Raw genomic sequence first — 23,087 nt, 5'->3', positions numbered from 1 at the left:
TTAGTAGCCAGGAGCAAGACGAGCTGGTGGACAATGGTCACAACTTCCAGGTGCACCTCAAATAGAAAATGAATGCTTACTATTGAATATAAGTAGTTCAAAAGAGTAATTCTAAAATTAGAATTAAGGAAAAAATGATTTAAAAATGTATCAGAACGGATGTTTCTAAATTAAGTTTTAATATTAGCACTTGATGGAATTAAAAAGCATACCAGGTTCTCCAGGTGGTCCAACAGGTCCCGGTCGTCCGCTTGGACCTGGCTGTCCCGATTGTCCAGGAGGACCAGGTGGACCTGCTGCGCCAGGTGGACCATCGTCACCGTTTGTACCTGGTGGTCCCATAGGTCCCGGTGGTCCAGGACGTCCTGGAGCACCTGGTCGTCCTGGCGGTCCAACTTCTGTTCTATACATTCCTGGTTCCCCGGGTGGTCCACTTCTTCCAGGCTGTCCTGGTTGACCTGGTTGTCCTGGTGGACCTCTTGGTCCTTGATCTCCCGGTCTACCATCTTCGCCATCCTGACCCGGTGGTCCTGGTGGACCATCAGGTCCAGGTGGTCCCTTAGGACCAGGCTCACCAGGTGGTGAATCGCACGGGCATTGCGGTGGAAATTGGCTTTGAAGTTCAGCGTCAAAAGGTGCAGGTGGTCCAGGTGGTCCAAGTTGGCCAATTTCACCGTCTATTCCAGGTGCGCCATCACGACCTGGTGGTCCCATCGGACCAGGTGGTCCTCGTGAGCATGTGCAACAGTCCCCACTTGCATAGCTTTCCGTAAATGATTCCGGCTTTTGATATGGTTCATCACGAAGCTCTTGATCATGTAATCTTCGCGCCCAGAAATCTGCCATTGTGTCACGTTTTACTTCTCGATGTGCCATCACTATAGGTGCCAATTTTTCGGAATCATGGCGCCCATTAGTCTTAATATCCAAAATTTCCTTCCACATATCTCGAGCTCGAGCCTATAGTTTTAATAATTAAATAAATCATTACTCCATTAAAAAGTTCATAATTATTTTAATATTTCGTATTTTAATTATTCAATATATGAAATTGTTTTTTTTTTTATTTCACAAAAAAAAAAAAAATATTAGAACTTCAAAATTTTAAACATAAAAAAAAAAAAAAAAGAATGAATAATAAATAGAAAACATACGCGACAAAAATCCAGATCAATTTGAACGGATGATTCCAGTGTTTGAACATAACTGATAATTAATGGAAATGTTATCAAAACAGAACATATAGCAAAAGTACTAAAAACAACTGATAAGAAAGCAATTGGTTTCAAACTTTGACAATTATTCTTCTTATCCTCCATTATAATAAATGCAGTACTGATAGTGAATGATAATGACAATAACAGCACTGCTTCGATTGTACAATATCCACCATAAAAATAAACCACCTAAAGATAATAAAGAAGACCTTTTATACTAAACAAGAATTAAAAGGAAGGAAAGAGAGAGAGAGAGAAAGAGAGAGAGAAGAAAAAAGGAGACAAAAAGGGTGACACTACTGGAAAATAACCGGATCAGTTTGGATAATGATTTAATGATAAAGTAGAATGAAGAGGATGCAAGTGAGAAAGAAATAAGAATACATAATTGGATATTTGTTATCGCATCGTTCATTTATCATCAATTTTCAAGTCGTTCCAGTCATTTGAACGTTATGCCTATCGGCAATTTTTACAATCTTTTCTTAATCTATGATTAATCCAATCAATCGATCAATAATAATCAATAAAACCAGCCAATATACATATATACATTGCTGAACAAACATATATGTAAACATTTCAAAACTTTTTTTTTGCTTATTGACTATTTTTTCTTTATGTTTAGATATTAGTTTTTTTTTTATAATTCATTTTCAAATCTCGAAATAATAAAGAAGTTGATAATTTCAACATTAAAATTGCATGTAATTTATTTATTCCTATTCATTTAAGAAAAATTGATATTATTATTTAAACTTTTCCTTAGCTTAACCAAGAAATTTATCATAATGTAGTCATTTACATTATTAACTCATGTTAAACTAGAATCATTCTAAAATGAAATAAACAAAGTAAATTATAATCACTCCAGTATGAAATAAAATTGGAAAGATTGATAACTAATTTAATAAGTAATAATAATAATAATACTAATAACGATATCAATAATAACTAATAATAATAATAATGATAACTAATAACAATAGTAAGAATAAAATAACTACTATTTCAGTGTCATTTTAATCATTACCATTATTAATTTATATTAATTATAACAGATGCCATATCAGATCATTTAAAATGATGATTGGACATTTGATACCACTACTACGGTGAATCTTTTATCTTCTTCAGTTTGTCATCTATTATTATTACCATGATTATTGTTGCGATAAGTTATCCTTCTATCAAATTGATCGAGAAAAGTTATGGGCATTGCTCATCATTCCTTTGAGACAATACCAGGAAATAACAATATAACAAATCTTAAATTTTAATTTTTAATGATTTACCCTTTTTGATACCACATATTATCCCTTATCACTCCATTATCATTACGCTGCTATTTTGTTCTGTAGTAAAATCACACATTAGTCCATAGATCCCTATTTTTTTTTTCAAAAAAAAAAAAAATCTTTTTTTTGAAGCATAATATTTATAGCAAAAGTTCTGGATATCTTGAACAGGAATAAAAAACAGTAAACGAAGGCACACTATACTAATAATAAAGCTAGAATGATAAAACTATCACAACCTCTTATAAATTAAAAGGATAAACTAAGTATGTCAGATGAGACAAAAAGAAACAAAAAGTACGCAATGTGTGAAATGTTATACTACAATAACTTCTGCAAGATTATAAATATGAAATTTAAAATATTAAAGACTACAAAAAACATAAACGATGAAAAATTTGAATATCAAATGCCTATATGGTAATCAAAAATTATCAAATATGCCAAATCTAAATAACAATAACAAAATAAAATACAGGAAAAAAGTAGGAATAAGCAAACTCGAAGCTGTAAACGGATGCTTCTGAAGAAAGATAAATGAATACTAGAAGCATATATAAAACATTTGCTTTATGTAGAAGTGAACTGCTTTGTGCAGCAAATGATAGATAGCATTTAAACACAAAGATTTAAAAAAATAACCTCCTTAATTGAAGTAAACGGTTTTAAAGTCATAAAACTTCAAAAATCCGAGACGGAAAAGTTGTCAACCTTCCAATAACTTATTTCTTTTTGAGACTAACCCATCTTATATCATTATCATTCACTGATCTCATGATTTATTTAATGCAGTTAAAACTCTCTAAAATCATATTTAAAGAGAATAGAAGATAAGAATTTCCACTCTCTATGTTGCAAATAAAGTTGATAAAGTAATCATAATTTTGATAAATTATGGAATTTTGAATAACAGGATAACCTTTAAACTTCCAAACAGTTGTTCATGCATCCGAGATCTAAAAAAATGAAATATTTCACAAAGATTTTGTAAAATTTGCGGGGAATACACCATGAACTCCATCAGATTGCTTTACGCCAAACAACCATCCATCATCCAGAAGATCATCTTCACGAGCTTCTAGCACTGTTATCACTTCACCCGCATCAAACGTAAGTTCATCGGTGTCTTCTGCAGTATAGCGATGTGTTGCCCGAACTTTGTACAAAATCTGAAATATTTAATTCAATCCTATTTTGTCGTACAGTCTTTTTTTTTTCTCTCTTTTTTCTCACTTTACATGATAATAATCTAGTAATTTAACAATAATTTTGCTAGATATATCGTTATATAAGAATACCTTTCGATCAGCATTCACTTCTTGACGAGTGTCACCTTTCTGTGGTGAACGTGGCTCTGGATGCGGTTCATTCCCGTGATTATTTTCATTGAACGGATTTTTTGTATCATCATCATCATCGTCATCAAATGGATTTAGTGAGGCTTTCGAACCCTTTTCACCAGTGCCATTACCAACAGTTGATTTCTCCGATGATTTTTTATCATTTCTCTCCTCACTATTACCACCATTACCGACAACTGCAGCAGGTGGTTCGTCAGTCAAACTCTGAAAAAATAATAACCATTATCAGTAGAATTTAATTTAATCTCAAAAAAGTTAGAAAAGAAAAAATATAGTAATAGGATATTTTACAAAAAACTCGAACAATAGTAAAACATTTCCAAATAATTCTACGAAAAATTCCACTTTTTGGTAGCAATTAATAATACTATTATATATTAACTAATAAATTTGACAAATTTGAACTTGCCGGATATACTTTTTTTTCCGCATTTTCATCATTACGCTCAGAATCAGGTCTGGTCAGGATTGCTTCGGTTGAAACATGAGGACATATTGGTTGAGGCTCTCGTATTGGCATGTCCGATTTTTGTGATGGTAAACCTTCAGTTGGAATTGATTGTTCATCAATTGGAGTATGTACTACCGATTGATCTGATGCATTTCGTGGAACACGAAGAGAATCGAATGAGTTTCCCAAATTATCCAATAAGGTAACCAAAGTTTTGTTGTTCTATAGTAAAAATAAACGAAAATTTTGGGAAATATGTGTACAATGATGTGATAAGCATTAAATAAATCTCAGTCTGATCCCAAAAATCCAATTCTACTTTATGTTTACCTTTATCTGTTTGATAGCAATGGAATTTCTAAAATGTTTCAACCAGAAAAACTTTCAAGTACACTTTTTTTGTTTGTTAAGCTTCTGATACTAGTTCATACATAAAGAAGATTCACTATGAATAATAAAGTACTAGACAAAATATAGATAAGACTACATAACATGTCGGACATGTAGATTACTTTTCAGAAAGCTTTAATTTTCAACAACAAACCTTTCCACATTCTGCATGATTAGTACTTTCAGCATTGAAAATTGTTTGAAGTGTATCAACAAAAAATGTTATTCGGCTATCGTATGTGGCAGGTAATGTATCAACAAGTTCTTTATTCAATTCTCTATATAGGGTTTCGGCTTGCTGTAGATCTGCCAGTGCTTTCACTACTTTTGGATCATCATCGCCCTGGAAACCAGAAAAATGCTTAAAAAGTCATTAATGATAACAAGGATGATAACAACTGGTGTCGTCATAAAGCCATTTATCATGTTTAAAATATTGCAGCAACGGCTAAGCGATGTTAAAGAAAGGCAGACCAAAGATTAAAATCCATTCAAAGTCAATAAGATAGTATGTGTGAATGGTCAAAATCACGAAATTTGAACAGCAGAAATCTTCATTACATTACATTTTAGTAGGTTTAATAGGATTGGTAAATAAAGAAGAATCTATGCAGATTTTTCTTTATTTACCTGGTGTAATCCACCACATTTACTATATTTACTTAATTTATGAAATGCATCTATTATGAAAATAAAACTCAAAATATCAGTACTCTGTTTATATAGGGTCGAGCTCATTTAACTATCTAATCTATAACAAGTGAAAGATTAACTTTTTTGGAACTAGCTTTCACGGTTGCATAATTATTTCGTGCACCATCAAAATCAACAAGTTTCCTTCCTCGTTTCGCTACTTTAGCTTTTAATTCGGAAAATTGCGCCATATATGCATTTACCGAACCCATCACTCGATCACTGATAATTTTTTCGAATTCATCCCATTGAAGATCCATTGACTGCAAAATGATCAAATCAATAGCAAATTAGTTCTGCTAAGTTATTCTATGCATACAAATAGCATAATCTTTGCTTACTTCACATCTCCAGCAATATATCATCTTGTGTTTTAACATTATTCAATTATATATCAATGTTAAACTAATAAACTACTGTCCAGTTCTCTGGAAGAAATGTACAATATTATGTGGAAAAAAATATAGTCCAAATTATTTACACTTGAAGTTAATTTGAAAATGTGAAGTTAATCCATATGATATGCATTATCGAAACATTTCAGAATAATATTTGAACAGTTTTACTTCTAGTAATTCAATAAAATGTACTGAAGAGAAAAAGCATTTGGCATTCATGATATCTTTTTTTTTTTTTTTTTAGAACTACATTATTAAATATAATACTAAAGAAAAGTTTTTAATATGAACAATAAAATTACTTGTGTAATAGCACACAAATGTTCACGATCCGGCCAATCCGTTTCATAAAGTTCTCGTATTGTTTCCCGAAATGTTTTCTGTGCTTGAACCATTGTTCGCAATGCTGCACTATAGGCTTTCAAATCACGATATAATCTTTCACATGCTTTGCTTTGTTTTACCAAATTGGCAGCATGTTGGTCAAACACATCATCTTGTGTTGCTTTTGCTTTACCAAGTCCTTCTAATAACTAAAGACAAAAGGAATTAGTCCTTTCTACAACAATGATTTCATCTAATTTAGACTGTTGAAGTTAAAGACTAAATATATAACATGAATTTTGTAATTTTTTCTTTTTTTTGGATAATCTGATCATATCTTCCAGATATGACACAAAATTATTTGACATCCATGATAAAGTTTACAATGTAAGTCATTAAAAAACTTCGCCTATCCATTCAGTCAGCTAACTTAATAATCAGCAAACAAAATTAGTTATTTAGTTTTTAGGTTTATTTTAATTCCTTCTATGGCTATCATTCATCATTAAATGAATAAGGAATTCTAATCGTCAAATATTAAAAATATATTTGATAAAAAGCATACTTAATATTTTTCTTTAAAACAAGAGGAAAAAAAAAGGCTAGAAAAAAACTAAACCTTTTCTTTTGCTCGTGCTGTTTGTTTTTTAAGTTGCTTACTGAACAAATCACTCATCTTTCTCCAAACTGGACAGCCAAACACATCTGTCGATTTTGAGTGCTTGAAAACTAAAATTACATACGAAAAAAGTAAGAGAAATACAAAGAAGAAAAATCGATCTTAATGAGAATCGAAAGAAAACATTTCTTTCTCATTCGTCTCCTTATACTTATACCATTTTTCTTCATCGTTTTTATTTTTTATTTTTTGCTTTTTTTAAAGTAATCATAAACTGAAAGGTCGAATAGACACAAATATATCAATTTATGTACAATTCAATGAAATGAAATGAACCAATGTAAATGAATAAAATGAATAATGTGTCAAGGAAGCAGCAACTAACAAAACTATTTTCTAAGATTTCAATTATCAATCAACTATCACGAAATGTCACATAGCACAAACTAATATTATTATTGCTACTTTCAGGAATTTCACACATATCTTAAGCTACTTACCCTAAACTAGTTCACACTACTAAACACTGATCACTTAACAAGTTAAACATTAAATGCCACTGTCACTACACCTCATTCTTCTCAACAAACATTTTTCTATCGTAACTGTCTGTCACTGTATACATACACGAAACAGTTTCATTACGAAAATTTCTTCATAATATCGGCAAATATTTCTGCAGTGAAACTAACCATAAATATTAATAATAATAATAACGGTGATACATTCATAAAAGCAGAAAAATAATAATAATAATATTAGTGCTTGATTCATCTGCCTGAGAATAATTTTTCAAATAATCAATTTCTCACTTAACAAAAAAAAAAAAAAAATTAAAAATTCAATCATTCAATAATAAATGTTGCAATTTGCTTTCCATTATACACTTCGAATTGTAAGCTAATATTAAATAGACTCATTTCAAACTTGACAAATTCGAGCACTTAACAATACACTCACTTTTTTTTAGCTCTAAAAAAAATCATAATCATCTTTTCAATTATTACCACTATCCGAATTTTATAGCATTTAGCAGAAACTCCTTTCAGCTAAGGCCTGATTTCCACTATTACTAATTTTATAGCTATTCTAGCTATAAAATTAGCAATAGAATATCAATCAAGCAGCTATGACTATAAAATCAAATATCAGAATATTATAGTGAATCTCAAGACATAAGCAAGAAAAATGACCAATAAATCGCTTAAACTATGCTCATTTAAAATAACAAACTCTAAGATCCAAGATTAATTAATTTTCTCTCCCATATTTCACACCTACCACCTACAGGAACTGAAATTTTGCAAACCATGAAGTTAGGATCTATTTATTATATGAAAATAAAAAAAAAAAAAAATTATAGAACTGATTATAGAAACCTAGAACTGCTTAATTCTAAGAACAATTTCATGTTAGTACAACCAATCATGCCTTGTCCTTTATGCTGCAAAAAATAACATAATTACGAGAAGGAAAAGAATAAGAAACATAAATGAGATTTAAGTCTCTTTTTCAGAAAGAAAAATAAGAAAGCAAAAACTTGTAATGGGATGAAATACAAGCATTGTATAAATTTATATAATGTTATGAATTAAATGTGACACCAAAATATATTGTCAAAATTATGCAGCAATACTTGTAAGAGAAAAAAAAAAAAAAAATGCAAAAATTCTAAAATTTTCTAAATGAAGATAATTTTATGGAATCATAAATTTTGTTAAATTTCTTTTCTCGCTTCTCTATCTTCTCATCTATTTAAAATAAACCGATAATCTGTTCCTTTTTTTTTTTTTTTTTCTCGCATACAATTACCTGAAAATTAATGATAAACCAATTCCTGTACAAATGGATAACCTGAACAAATGAATCGTTAATCTATTTGCTTGACCGTATCAGACTCTCTCATTACACAGAAATTTAATTACTTTCTTAACTACCTTATCCATATCAAGCTTTTCGCAAATTTTACAACCTATTGAATCGTACGATCTTTTATTTAATTTAATATGAGAATTACATCGTTTTTTTTTTTTTTGACATAAAGAAACTGCAAAAATAAGCGACAAAACTTTTTCTGACATAACATTCATTTACATTTCTATCCCAACATTTTCTTTTCTACAGGGAACATTCATCGAAGAGCACAGATTATACAATATGATTCAAATCACTACATATGCAGACATTTAATCAGCAAAAAGTCATCATAACTCATTCATCAACAAATGGTTTACAAAAAACAGCTAATGATGTGCGTCCAATTTTTTTTTAAGCTTAACCTTAAAGTAGCATATCGTGCATTCTTACTATTAATAAGTTTGTAAATTATCAAGAACCGTTCAGGATAATTAAATCAACCATTGCTTATCTGTGAAAAACTACTTATCAATCTTAAAAAATTAATTTGAGATGCTAGTCTTCAGCAACGTTACTAGCTCAAATCACCCGCTATTATCGCTATTAGCATCAATGAATTTAATAGCCTTTCCACTTTGCTCGGGCATTTCCAAAAAAAAAAAAAAGAAAAAAACATATGCTTTATCGAGCTTCTGCATTATAACAAACTCTTATCTCACTAAAGAGTTATAATGGTATAAAAAAAGAAAGTTTACTACTTCAAAAAACTAATACTATCATTTCAAATATTAGAAAAAGGGAAAACCTAAGAAAAGAAAATTATGATATCTATTCGCTGTCAATAACGAAATATTTTATGAAAATGCTTTGATATAATCAATGAATGTATTTGCGAAACATATCTAGAATTGATAAACGTCACGAATTTTACTTAGTACCAACAAACATCATAAACCTTATCAAGGAGTGACATACATATTACGAAACATATCTAGAATCGATAAACATCACAAATTTGCCGAACCTATAATTAATTTATTAATTGACTCATCGGCATATTTATGAATACACAGATACATACGCGTCTATCCAGTAATGACATTACTTCCTTCCTTTTCTTAATTTAACCTTGCCATTTATTTAATCCCACCTTAATAATACTTCAATCAATAAATCTGGAAATTTTAACCATCAGAAATTAGAAATATAAAGTATCATTCATGATGGAAATGAAACACTACTTTCTAACTATGCATACATACTTTACTGATAAGCATTTAATCTATGGACTATCGAATTTTAATGAATTTATACCAGTTGTCACTTCTCAAATGTCACCTGATGTGTTTGCTCTCCTTCCTTGAACATTTACATAACTAAAAAGTTAAATATTATGAATCTTATGTAGAATCGATATCACAGACTTTGCAGGTAACAAATGTTAGCTTTAAGCTTCATATCATACCTAATCATAGATTGCTATATTTATCGTTGATTAGCAAGAAATTATCTTACGATAAATTAAATGGACTACTGAAATTATGAAGTGAATAATGAAAGGTAGCAATTACAGTATAAAATTACGAAGAAAATGTTACGAAAAGAAGTGAGTTTTTTTTACAGAGTCGGCACTAATTTTCTAAATTTCCATCTCTACCATCCTTCAAGGTCATTTTAACTCTCTCCATAGAAATAAATACAAAGAAACTCTTATTTTCCTTTTTCTTCAAATGCAATGTAACGTCAATATAGTTTATATAGTAAATGGAATCAATCTCTCTCTTAAATTCTAAGGAAATATTTAAGCCACATGGAAGAATCGGTTTTTAAATTCCACTAATTCTATTGAAAAAATTTACTATCTCATCCAATGAGGACATTCTGCAGCAAAGCAACCATCATCTGACAGAGCAGAAAACTATTCTCATAACTTAAATTTTTCTAGAAATACAAAAAACAGTACGAATACTACGAAAAATAAATATACCATAGGATAAATATAATTGAATTTTGCAATCGTCGACGTGTTACAGATAGACTGAAAGAGAACTATTATAGTTAGCTATGAGAATAAATTATTATTAATAATCGTTTGCTAAAACGATGCGTTTTTATACGCACAAATATTTAAACGATCTAAACGCAAGAATAGAAATGTATGATCTTTTATATTATATGCGAGGTAAAAGTTCCCAAAATAATACCGAACAAAAATGATGCCATATAGTAAAATCATTTCAAATTTTCAATTTCTCATATATTTAACAGAAAAAAAAAAATGGGCAGAAAATCTGCAAGCAATAATGATAATTTCTTGTAAAACTTGAAACAATGTATAGTAGCAAAGAACTGATAAAGTTGGTATTCAAATGAAACAATTATTAAATAATAATATTACATTTCATTTATGAAATCGGGTAGTTTCTACTGATGAGTATCAATAAAAGTAACAAAAAATGAACATCCCCAATCTGCTAACTGTTCATACTTCTGAAAATCCACTATTTGAAATAGATTCAAACTTAAATACCAAATCAGCCTCAAAAAAAAAAAATAAGCAAGGCATATGTGGCACTAAGTTTGATAGAAATAAAAAAGTGATAGTGTAGATAGTATCAAAAAGTGTAAAATAAAACGAAACGGCGATGGCCGTAAATAACAGAAATATTTGGTCGAAAAATAAATGCAGACAGTAGCTGATGACATTTTTCAAAATAAAATCTTCAAAAAAAAAAAAAAAAAAAAAACTACCAGAACATGCAATGTTTGCAAAATTAAAGATTTGCCAATAGGGAACTGAAATTGCGGCTGCTAATTAATATACAGTGATAAAATGGATTAAAAAAAAAAAAAAAAAAACTTGCCAAAGTAATAAATGAAATGAATAATGGTATGGATTAGTAACAAAAATGAGCGTTTAACACCGCACGATAAAAATATTAAATCAAAATGTTGAATAATGTTATGTGTCTAAACATAGCTAATATTTAAACCAAACATCGACATATCAAAACTTATGAATTATATGAGCTCAAAAACTGCAAAACATAAAGAGGATTATTATATTCTGAACAGAAGTTCAAGAACTTATCGAAACACTATGATAATGTTGCCATCCATAACCACAATGTTATAAACCATGAAGAAAAGAAGAAAAAATAAAAGTTTTGAGTTTTAATGGAAAACGGTTGCAGATTGCAGATAAGTTAATGAATCAATCAACATGATTTGCATTTAACATTATAAAAATCCAAGGAATTAAGAGATTTTTATCAAATTTGCATTATATGATTATAATGATTATAAAATGAACGAACATTAAAAGAAAAAAATGTATAAGGATATTATGAAGGACATTTCTATGAGCTCCAAACCCGTCGTTGATATTCTGGTGGTGCGACTTCGTAATCTGTTTCAATATCAAAAAATTTATGACGATTAACTTCAAGGAATTTCAAAAAATTGTGCACTTGGTTCACAATAGTTTCAATTGTTCGTTCACTCCAATTTGTAAGCCTGAAATGCGAAAACACTTCAGTGTCACAAATTCTCTTCCAAAAGCTTACATTTCAGTTGAAACTACTCATATAGTGCGAAACATGTTTTAAATCTAGAAATTAGCATAAACACTCTGTTACTGCAATATCAACCATAACTACACAAATTTGTTGAATGTCAAACGAACTGCATTTTTGGTAAGAAAAAAATCTTTTTCAATAACAGCGACAGGACACTGAAATGAGAAAACTTAATGTTGATCTCCAATCACAGTCGGAAACGTTGATTGCTACCACATCCTTCTCTGCTCCTCCTCTCTATGTTACTTAATTTGAAATAGATACGATCAGTAAATTCTAGTACGAAATTGAACTCAAATTAAAGTTGACATTAATGTGAAAAAACTCACCCCAACATATGCCCGAAACGAACAAAGAGACGAAGAAGATGAATGAAACCATAGTATTCCGAAGGCTTAAACTTGTCATAATCGTCTGTAGGTGAATCTACAAAGGAAAATCAGTAAATAAAAATATATGAATAATTTCGAGATACTCAAATTCATCAATTTTTCATACATTTAGAACCGTACGTAAAACATAAGTTGGTTGCTTAAATTATAACTCTAGGTTAATACCTACCGTCACCATCAGCTGCGTCATTGCTACGTTTTTTCTTCGCATCTTTTGTTCCTTCCTTAAAGTTAACAAAGATAAGAATTTGATTAACAAGGGCAAAAACGTCACTTCCACAGAATTTTTTTCTAGCATACTTGAATTTATTATATGCCTGCAGGCTGCTTGAATGAATATAAAACGAGATGTAATCGATGAATGTATTGTTGTGAGAATAAAAATATGTAAAGGAATAGTATTTTGCTGGATTCTGGATTGGCAAACATATGGAATGAAAATAAATGTGCGCGTAGCTCCGGAAGAAAGAAATATTTTAATTGCATCATCGCATCAAATAAAAAAATTGTACCTGTTTATCCTTATGTTGAGCAAGGAGATCGGCATACTGAGGTCGCTCAAATTTGTACAACAGTTGTAATCCCAATGAACTGTTAAAATAATCCTAAAAGATATTTAGAAAAAAAAATGAAACACATTAAACATTTCATGAAAGACATGAAAACAATGGAAACAGTATCTCGCTCATAAACCAATATGACCTTCAAACAGTTCAGTTCGGTTTTTAAAGCGCTTGTTTCTTTTTTTTTTTTTAAAGTTCAAAATCCATTCATTTGAGATGCAAACAGTAGAACAAACAGTGAAAAGTAAAACTAAGTCACCTGTATACCGTAGCTGCTTTCAACCAGAGTAACTACCATCGAATTCAGCTGCGTATCATCGCTTCCAAATTCAAATGTCAAAGTATCTTTCGCTTCCACACATGTACCCATATAATCTGCATACTACAACAACAGAAATATTTTGGATATTGGAGTATTAGCTCACACACTTGAATATCAATTCAAAATCCAAATATTGACTGAATCGATCATTCACTAATCAAATTAGCTATTCCTTCTGTTGAGTTTATAAGATGCAAAAAAAGAAAAAATGCCCCATCTCTCTTTTAGCCTATTCTGCTGACCAACAGACTGATTCAGCCAGTCTTTGATTTATTTTTTCCGAACTTAAGAGTGGAGCTAATTATTACAATTATTAGTAACCATTCGATTATCGAAAGAGGATAATAGCAAAGATATGCTTATTAATTCCATACAAAGTTAAGATAATGTAGGTATCATCTATCGAAGGATAGAACCACTGCCCTTTAGAACTACAAGGTATTGATTTATAACAATGAGAATTAAAGTAATTTTGGAGAAATACCATTTCAATCCTGATAACTTTTCCTCTTTCAACCTTCATAAGTTAAATTCGATCTTACCTGACGAACAATGCCAGCTACCGTGTGACGTGCCGGAAGTCGTGGAAGATACATCTGACGATTAATCATATCGTGATCATCGACCAGAATGTCTTTCAATACTGATGGTATCTAAAATTAAAACCTAATCCATATAATTAGAAATATCACAAAACATCTTCCGATGAACTTAAAATAATTCTAAGACATAATTTGACTATTGATTACAATATTCTCCCATATTATTCCGCTAATTCAAATCACCAGCAACATTTGATGATCAGCATTAAACTACATCTTCCAATTATATGCATCATTTTTCACTGAACCTAAAAAATAAGAAATGATATTTCAAATATTTCCGAGAAAATTCGTTCTTTCTCTATTTAAAGAAACGAAAAAAGATTTCATCCATTATCTGGTTGTTACCAGAAATGCTGGAATCCATACCAATAGATGGATTAAAAAATAAGGTGAGGATAAACACTCACATCAATTTTAATTTCATTCTTCCGGATAAAATCCGAAACCGGCTCGCTCTCCAGTTGTGTACCTGGTTTACGCTTTCGTACAGTTCCTAAAGAAAACTTCATGCTTTTGATTTGTTTTCAATTAAATAAATTATCCATTTTAAAAATGAATCATTACACTGCTTAAATTTCAATTTCATTGATTTTTTTAAAAAGCAACATATCTCGATAAGAATAAGCAATTTGTGGATAGCACTTTAAGATACACAACTGCTCCTCAGAAATCAAGCAGAATGAATAACAGCAAAGCAATAAAAAAGACTAGATATAAATCTGCTAGTTGGCATAGATGAAAATTATCTCAGAGTGACTATTTAATTCTAATCTCCTACTAAGCAATGCACATTTTATCAAATCTAACATTAAATATTTCCTACATCTTCAACATTTCCAAAACTGATATAACCTTTATCTGATACAATGCTAGCAGCTCGACTTGTCGATGTCCCACGTTTATCCGATGGTGTACTCCCTCGGCTATCAGCTCCACCGCTACGTTTCTCATCCAAAACATTTGATTTCCGACTACGCCGTTTGTTTTGCGCTAACCGAGCCTGAGCATCTCTCATTTCCGCCTAAAGAACTACAAAATTTTTTGCATCAATTTTAATCGGCCACCAATTTTTTCATTAAGTTATTTGGGATTCATCGGTTTCATTCTGAGGCATTTTTTTTTCTTTGCCCTTTACAAAATGATGGAACATCAATTAATTCAGTTATAAAAAAAGATAGCTAACTGCCTATTTTGTTAATTAATCTTCATGGAATTTCGTAAGAACAAAAATGATGAAAACATTTTAACAAGATATGATTGCCTATATATTTTTAAACAGATCACTTACACATTTTTTTTCTTTTTTGTTAATCTCTCATTTGTTACTAAATTTACTTTCATACAGAATAAGAACAATTATTGCCGTCACTTATTTTTTTTTTCCGTGTAATCGTATTCTCATTATTCTAAAACATTAGTTCATATGGTCTATAATATTACGACCAACAGTGAAAAATGATTTTAAACATCAATAATTAACTGACTTATTTAGTTTAGTTTAGCTAGCCGCTGATGAATAATTATTTACTTAAAAAAAAACTCATAAAAATCAAGTATATACTAGTCTTGCTAATCTTTTCCTTCCTAACCTTTTTGGTAATCTTTTTCTAATAATAAGACAGACTAAACACTTGATTCCTTCCCTTCATATCAAACTTTCATTGATTCATCAGTGGACTTTACCCACGCCTATCCTATACGATCTCGCAATAGAGCCATATGAAAAAAACTGCAGTGCAACAAACTTTCAAGTATTCGAAATCTTAACAATGCAATTTTCTATTATATTATCCAAATATTTCCTCATTTTCCTCCATTAATGACACAGTAAAACTATCACAGACTTTAATAATTGAAATTAATATCTGAAAATGCAATTCAAGAATTTTTAGAGTAGTAGAAAATTCATGCTTAAAAAATTTATCTTCATCATGAAATAGATCTAAAAAATAGTACCAAATATTCAACCTGTCCATAAGATTATTTGCACTATATATTTGACGAATGAGATCTAAAATTAGTATCATACAGCAGTCCAGTTAGAAAATTGAAATGTGTACGAAACAAATTAAATATAGTATAAGAAAAGACTTGAACTCATACCATTATATTTTTCTTAGCTTAATTATCATATTTTTTAGAAAATCTGCAAGTTTCATGCTAATTTCAGATTCATGACTTCATCTTGATTTTCTGCCTTCTTTCTTTCTCCTACCTTCTTTCCTTAATAATGCGAAAATACACCTCCGTCTGATTTCTTCGCGTTAGACATTTGGCTTACAATTAAAATAGTGGAATTTAGTAACAAAATTTATGAAATTAATAGTTATAATGTAAATTAGTTTATAAAAGAAATGCATTTGTGAGTAATGTGACAGTAAAAAGGAAAGTATTTCAAAAAGAACTTTATAGACAACGGCTCTAAGCAGGATTACGAAATCGTCCTTTTACAATCGTAATTAATGATCATACTAATGATCACAATTACAAATATTATGCTATAAATAAATGACTAATTTTAATTTCCATAGTAGTGTGTTAGGAATTACTCTTACAGTACAATATTCACTCACGAATATTTTATGAGAAAATAAGAAATTTCTAAATTCGTTCGGCAGAATTGTCTTATCCCTTTACAGTGGACTACTTTCCATATAACGCCATTAACTTCTAGTATGAGACTAAGAATCTAGGATATTATGTCCAACAGAAATATATATACTTCAACATAACAAATACGAACTCGAGCATATAATTGATAATGCTTAACGTAATTGTCTTTTATAATGCTTAACGTAATTGTCTTTTAAAAATTCAAGAAAAATTTTTCATTGATTAAAATTACTAATTGAAACGTTTGAAGAAACCTTTGCTCGTTCCACATTAGCCGTTGTATATTCTAGAAAACGACTACGTGTGCTGCTATGCTTAATTTTTTCGTCATGTCGTTGATTCCAACCCTAAAAAAATTTAGATAGAATAGACAGATTAATGGGGATAAGATAAATCCTAGAAACATACTTGATACATATAACTGGAATAATTAATTATACCTAATGTACAATTGCATGTCAATAATATCCTCTAATATCTGGTACTTATCTAATATATCCAATATTCAATACTACTTAACGCTAAAACTGTTTACATAATCAGCAGAAAAGATCAAAATCATACCTGATAATGAACAGTATAAATGGGTTCACCATCAAGGCCATGTTCCACATTGATAATTTTCGCTTCATAATAAAGATTATCCAAGTGCTGACAGAGTACTTTGGCATGTAATTCGTAAACATCCGAGGGTTTTGGAACTTCCTGTAAAACAAATTCTACATTTAACCAATGTTTTTTAGATATTAAAAAGTGAACATAATGAAAATTTTTAAATGTACTAATTGTACAGAACAACACTGAAAGCTGTTACATTCAGCTACATAACAGAAGTGACTGCTATATGTAACGTTAAGCAGTATATAACCAAAATTAAATTGTAGAAGCATATTGCAAGTTATTCTTATTATAAACCAGTCAGAATAGATAACAGAGAAGCATTCATATCTTAACCTTTGCATAAAGTAATACCATGTTTACTACACTGAGAACTTCACGGGTATTTCTCAAGAAATTAAGCATTACTGCAACAAAGCTTAAATGCATTTCAAATATTACGAATAGAAAGCAAAAAAAGTCCAACTTTAGCTGCGTCTTTGGTAGCGGCGCTTTCCTTTTTCGGAGGCATCTTTAAGCTTCGTGACGGAAGAATGACACAAAAGAAAAAACCACCAATAAATCCAAGTAGCTCCTGCAAAAAAATAAATTGCTGATCATTCCAAATAAATTGAAATTTTACCAAATTCGAAAATGGAATAGAAAACAATTAGTTTTGAAAACGAATAATTTATGACAACAGAGTAACTCCTTCTTTGTTTAGCAAGCATTTATTTATCTTCAAATTGAAGTAAACTTAATAACTTTATTGAAATCTGTACGAGAAAAAGCAGTGTATAGACATATCTCAACTTCCTTCATATGGAAACTATTTAAATTGACGTCTAAATTTATCTGAAAAATTATAAGATAATGTTTCAAATTAACATCTTTATAAGTTGAGTTTCAACAAAATAAACATCACTTTCAATCACTGCACATCTACGTATCAGAATATGAATTGTTTAATTAAGATAAAAAGATTTTAAAGAGATGTATAGTACACCAATTCATTGGATAAAAATTCTTTATAATTGATGCATATATAGTGTTTTTCTCTTGAATAATATTATTTTAAAATAGAAAAGACTATTCAAAATGCTTTCTGAACCTTTTCCTGATAAAATTAGTCTTAACATGTTTTGAGCATGTATGTTCGAAAATTTCTGAGATGAAACCACTAACAAATAAAAATGAAAATGGAACAAGGAATAAAAAAGTAAGAACAATTCGTTACTCAAAAATTCATTTGAAATAATTCCTAAATATGAACATGGAAGAAAAATTAAAAAAAAAAAGAAATAAAAATATTGATGTTATAAATGTTATTTCAGAGACAATATAAATGTTATGTCACCTATTTGATAGTTAGAAAATTGGTGGATGCATACAATGTTATTAGAGATTTTAAACAAGCATCACTGACACCGAAACAACCTTTTATCAAACAGCTAAAAGATATGATGAAGTGAAATTATACAAATATAAAGTTTACAAAAGGATAAATACAACAAAATAGTTCAGAATTTCGATGCCAAATATTAGTAAAATAAATTCATTCTTTTCTTTAATTCAAAAATATTTACTTGGAAAACTGAAAATATTAGCTGGAAACGGCACTCTATTGATTTATGTTTGTTGACTATCTATATTAAACCTTTTTTCCAACTTCCCTTTTTCATTCACATAACAATATTTCTGTTTCATTTTATTCTATTTCATTCTTCAGTTTTGCTCATTCTGTTCCTCATCCTTTTGTCATTTACAAAAACATTCTTCGTCCTTTTTTTTTCGAGAAAGAAATCCTAGATTACAAAATTCATCATTCATCTGATCATTTGACATTATTTCAAGATTTCGAACAAAATTTCATTTACTGCTTCGAATCAAGAACGTATATGATGTAAAATAAATGCAAATGGAAAGTTTCAAGAAAAAAAAAGCAATGGTATATGAAATTTTGAAAAAAGAAAACTAGAAGAAAACGGATGACAATCACTGTATTAGAAATAGTTGCGCATAACTGGAACCGGTTGTTACACAAAAAAAAAAAAAAAAATACCACAAAATTCAATTTTCACCTATTACATTACATGAAGCTAGACCTAACCGCATTTTACTCATCACTTTTAACGGAAAGATACGTGATGAACATTCTCGTAGTTTAAGAAAGTTTGCGAAAACTTCAACTATCTTTCACGTTGGTGAATGTCATCACATATGAAACGTATGAAAGCGAAACACGAAACACACAGAAGCTAGACGTTTACCACCACGCAACATCACGCTTATCCCAACAAGAAACACGTGAGTGGTATTGTGCGGCTCGTCGAGAAGTAATTAGTGGGCACACAAAATATTACTTCCAAATTTCAGAAATGCTTTTTATGTTTGACAAAGTAAAAGAGAGAGAGAGAACTAATTGATGTTTAAATTATTACAAAATTTCATTCTGAAATTTCGGTTTTACTTATTTCACAGTTTTCATTAATTAAAGAGTTTTTCGACAAGAATAATTGAATTACACGCTTTTTTTTTGATTAAAAATTGTGACTCAATTTTATTTTTAAAACTTTTATACAATTTTTTTTTTTTTTTTTTTATACAAAAAGAAAAACTTTTATATAAAAACTAAACATTATTTCAGCAATACGAATAATGTATGTTTTATAATAAAAAGATGTAGAATTCATTGAAATATTATAAATTTTGGCGATACACGTGGAAGTGCATATGAATCATTGACGTAAGATGTATAAATTTTATCGAATGTTATATGACAAATGTAAATGTATGCGCATATGAATGTTGGAATTTAGTTTGCAATGATAATTGAGAGATTTTCCAAGATGAATTTAGTTTTGAATTTAAATCTTAAAAGAAACATTTTTATTTGGAACATTTATTTGAATACAGGATGAAAAGAAAAACATACATGCACATTTGCCAAGTTTGAAAGCTAAATGGAAGCGGTTTATTTCATATCGTTTTTATTTTTTCTTTTTACAGTGAATTATTATTTGAATTCTTTCGCTGATTTTTTATTTAAATTAATTGTTTTAGCTTTAAAATATGAAATTTAGTTAGCTAAGATTTGAAATATAATAAGAATTTAAAGTACGTCGAAAATTCTAAGTCTCATTTATTATATTTCAAGAAAAATCTCTTTTAAAATTTGCAAATTCATATCAATTATTTATCATTAAAACTAGTATTTTTTAAAAAAAAAAGAAATAAGATATCTGTTGAATAGATTTAATCATCAACAGTACAACTTTTGGAAGATTTCAGTCAAAAATTTTCAAAAAAGCAGCAGGATTAGAATATCAAAATCATAATGATTTCAACGGTTTTGGTGATGTTACAATGATAAATTGTAAGAAATCTACTCATTATCACAATTTTTTTTTTTTTTTTTTTAATGAGATTTCATCAGTGATTTTTTTTTTTTTAAAAAAAAGAAATTTTTTGAGTAAAACCAATTCTTAATAAAATTTAAATAAAGTTGTGAGAGAAAAACGAGAAAAATTGTTTAAATGAAGTCATTGTAATCATGTTAGCAAATGTAAAATGCTCCTTAAATCAGTTTTATTAGAAAAAATGAAATTTTGATGAGAACCATTTTTTTTTTTTTTTCATATCCTATAAAATATTTTTTATTTCAGGGGAACAAATGAAATGTGCAGATGATAGTAAAGCTGTAGTTTGTGATGAACGACCGTTTGAGCTATATGGGAATACAGTGTGGAAGCCATGTTTATTCGGCTATATTTGCATCAAAAAATATGAATGTTAGTTTAAATAATATTATAATCGATTGATGTTTTAATTATAACGTTTAAAAGTTAAGTATTACTTACATTAGCTATTCTTCTTCTTGCCTTTCACCGAGCTAAATTGTCAATGATTCAAATTATATTTGTTTTTATGAGAAATACCTGATGTTTGAAAATAAAGGTGACAACCTATGACATTGCTTAAATATTAATAGTGCTGGATTACATAGTTGATAACAAATAGTTAATGATACATGTTGCTAAAACACATTTTTAGCTTATTGCTTCAGGAACTAATTGGTAGCTTTTTTTTAATTTATTTGTTAGACATTACGTATGTTTGATTACATAGTAGACAAGATAATAAGTAATACGTGTTACTGAACACGTTTTCAAGTTTGTTTAAAGCTTCAATTATACAACTATTATGTTTTGTCACTTGATGAGTTGTTAATTGTTAGTCTGATATTGTCATTAAAGTAACCAATCTACAAGAGATAGGCTTACGCAGGATAGGAGTTTTTTCACTAACTTTTGAAATTTTAATTTTGTCAAAATTTGACGCTTCTTACTGCATTCATTGATATTTTAAATTATTATTGAGCTTTCGTGCTCTTTTTTTGCAGATGTTAACGAATTTCGACGTTGTAGTGAATTAAGTGAAGAGTTTAGTCCGATTTTTTGTAACAGTGCTTATGAATATCCACGGAATTTTAATTGTGATTTCTACAATAAATTTGCTTGTCAACGTGGCAAGCGTTATATCTATTCATGCATTTGTACCAATGGTCATCGAAATGCGTAAATTGACTTTTCAAATTTTATCGCATTTTATTCTCTTCATTTGTCGACTTTCAATAGTTTAATGGGAAAATTAAAATTTGTTTGTTTCAAGAAAAAGAGGAGAATAAAGAAGTAAGAGTTGTATGAAATAGATGGAAGCAATTCGGAGATTGTAAAAGTTTCCTTATTTGTTTTGTTTTCTTTTTGGGATTCCCAAAGTTATATAATTTTAAATTGACTATTTCGAAAATATTTTGTACCTTTTTTTTTTCACATTTACAGTGATATGAAAACCTGCGCCAATACAACAATTTGTAGCAAAGGATTACCTGAGAAAAAATTTTTATCATCTACTACGGAAATACCGGGAATGATAATCATACGCACCACTACTGCTTACACTGTTCATACGACTGTTTTTCACAATTCAAGTAAGCATATCTATTTCTTCCGCTTTGTAAAGGTTTTTGATTATATGTGAAATACTGAAGATATATCTTCCTCGTTTATAGAAATGTCAGTCAGAGCTGATCTCATGATTTTGGATTTTCTTTTTTTTTTTTAAACCAATAAAACAGTTCATTTCATAAAACTCTTTGTATATCTTAAATTTTGAACAATTCCCACTATTCTGAGTTATAGTAATTTGAAATTTCAGCTCGAGATATGATAATATCTCAAAGAAAATGTCATCCCGGTTCACAGTTTTCTGCGCTTTTGAAAACTATTTTTTCCATCCTATCAGCATTAAATTATTATTATAATAGCAGATAATATTAGAAGAAATTCTGGACATATTGTTATATTATTCAGAAAAAGATAAAAAAAACTGAAATCCTTTCCGGCAAATTTAAAGTTATGGATTATGTTAAAATTTAAAATAACGATCTTAATGGCTACAATATTAGTAGTTTCAAATGAAACAACACAAAAAATCGTATAATAACCGATCAGCACTGCTGACAAATCAACGACAGCGTAAATGGTCTAATTAGCCTAACAAAAGTCTGCGTTAGTAAGCTTCTCCAACGATGGTTATCATCATTTTAATCAGTTTTAACCAAAAACCAAAATTATAAAAGGAAAACGAATTATGATCAAAATTCTTATGTAACTTTATATTTTACTGCAATGTGTAGGAATACTACAAATAAATGAAGTTTTAAACGTGAAATTATTAAATTATAACTTCATGAAATTTTCATACAATGAAAACGAAGCAAAGAGATATCACAGAAAATTTAATATAA

General features: G+C 29.3%; 4 protein-coding genes across 8 annotated transcripts; 1 reads left to right on the top strand and 3 right to left on the bottom strand.

The window, feature by feature from the left end:
• Positions 1-1,319, bottom strand: Bma-col-14 (Cuticle collagen 14, putative; the record flags this gene model as incomplete). 2 transcript variants are annotated; one of them, XM_001891649.2, is made up of 3 exons in its annotated part: positions 1-56; positions 213-960; positions 1,155-1,319. In XM_001891649.2, 3 exons carry the CDS (start codon positions 1,317-1,319, stop codon positions 1-3), a joined length of 969 nt encoding a protein of 322 aa, XP_001891684.1. The 2 variants fall into 2 exon arrangements, with proteins under 2 accessions (XP_001891684.1, XP_042932131.1); XM_043076197.1 differs by having other exon boundaries at positions 285-960.
• Positions 1,320-3,489: 2,170 nt separating this feature from the next.
• Bma-amph-1 (Variant SH3 domain containing protein) lies at positions 3,490-6,808 on the bottom strand (the record flags this gene model as incomplete). Its single annotated transcript, XM_043076196.1, has 7 exons — positions 3,490-3,684; positions 3,814-4,080; positions 4,286-4,549; positions 4,872-5,060; positions 5,491-5,673; positions 6,111-6,341; positions 6,752-6,808. 7 exons carry the CDS (start codon positions 6,806-6,808, stop codon positions 3,490-3,492), a joined length of 1,386 nt encoding a protein of 461 aa, XP_042932130.1.
• A 5,159-nt stretch (positions 6,809-11,967) lies between these two features.
• On the bottom strand, positions 11,968-17,810 carry Bma-mrg-1.2 (the record flags this gene model as incomplete). 2 transcript variants are annotated; one of them, XM_001891647.2, is made up of 11 exons in its annotated part: positions 11,968-12,124; positions 12,516-12,612; positions 12,748-12,802; positions 13,091-13,183; positions 13,401-13,523; positions 14,006-14,116; positions 14,476-14,561; positions 14,921-15,089; positions 16,936-17,028; positions 17,246-17,386; positions 17,766-17,810. In XM_001891647.2, the coding sequence occupies 11 exons, from the start codon at positions 17,808-17,810 to the stop codon at positions 11,968-11,970; spliced, it is 1,170 nt and encodes a 389-aa protein (XP_001891682.1). The 2 variants fall into 2 exon arrangements, with proteins under 2 accessions (XP_001891682.1, XP_042932129.1); XM_043076195.1 differs by lacking the exons at positions 16,936-17,028; positions 17,246-17,386; positions 17,766-17,810 and having other exon boundaries at positions 14,921-15,083.
• Positions 17,811-20,241: 2,431 nt separating this feature from the next.
• On the top strand, positions 20,242-22,611 carry Bm9209 (Uncharacterized protein; the record flags this gene model as incomplete). 3 transcript variants are annotated; one of them, XM_043076193.1, is made up of 6 exons in its annotated part: positions 20,242-20,286; positions 20,570-20,654; positions 20,944-21,069; positions 21,681-21,855; positions 22,120-22,268; positions 22,496-22,611. In XM_043076193.1, the coding sequence occupies 6 exons, from the start codon at positions 20,242-20,244 to the stop codon at positions 22,609-22,611; spliced, it is 696 nt and encodes a 231-aa protein (XP_042932127.1). The 3 variants fall into 3 exon arrangements, with proteins under 3 accessions (XP_042932127.1, XP_042932128.1, XP_001891681.2); XM_043076194.1 differs by lacking the exon at positions 20,242-20,286 and having other exon boundaries at positions 20,645-20,654; XM_001891646.2 differs by lacking the exons at positions 20,242-20,286; positions 20,570-20,654 and having other exon boundaries at positions 20,952-21,069.
• Between the last annotated feature and the right edge of the window lie 476 nt (positions 22,612-23,087).

Source organism: Brugia malayi (assembly GCF_000002995.4).
Source record: "Brugia malayi strain FR3 genome assembly, contig: Bm_v4_Chr1_scaffold_001, whole genome shotgun sequence".
In the NCBI taxonomy this organism is placed as follows: domain Eukaryota; kingdom Metazoa; phylum Nematoda; class Chromadorea; order Rhabditida; family Onchocercidae; genus Brugia; species Brugia malayi.
This window is presented reverse-complemented; position numbering and strand designations above follow the sequence as displayed.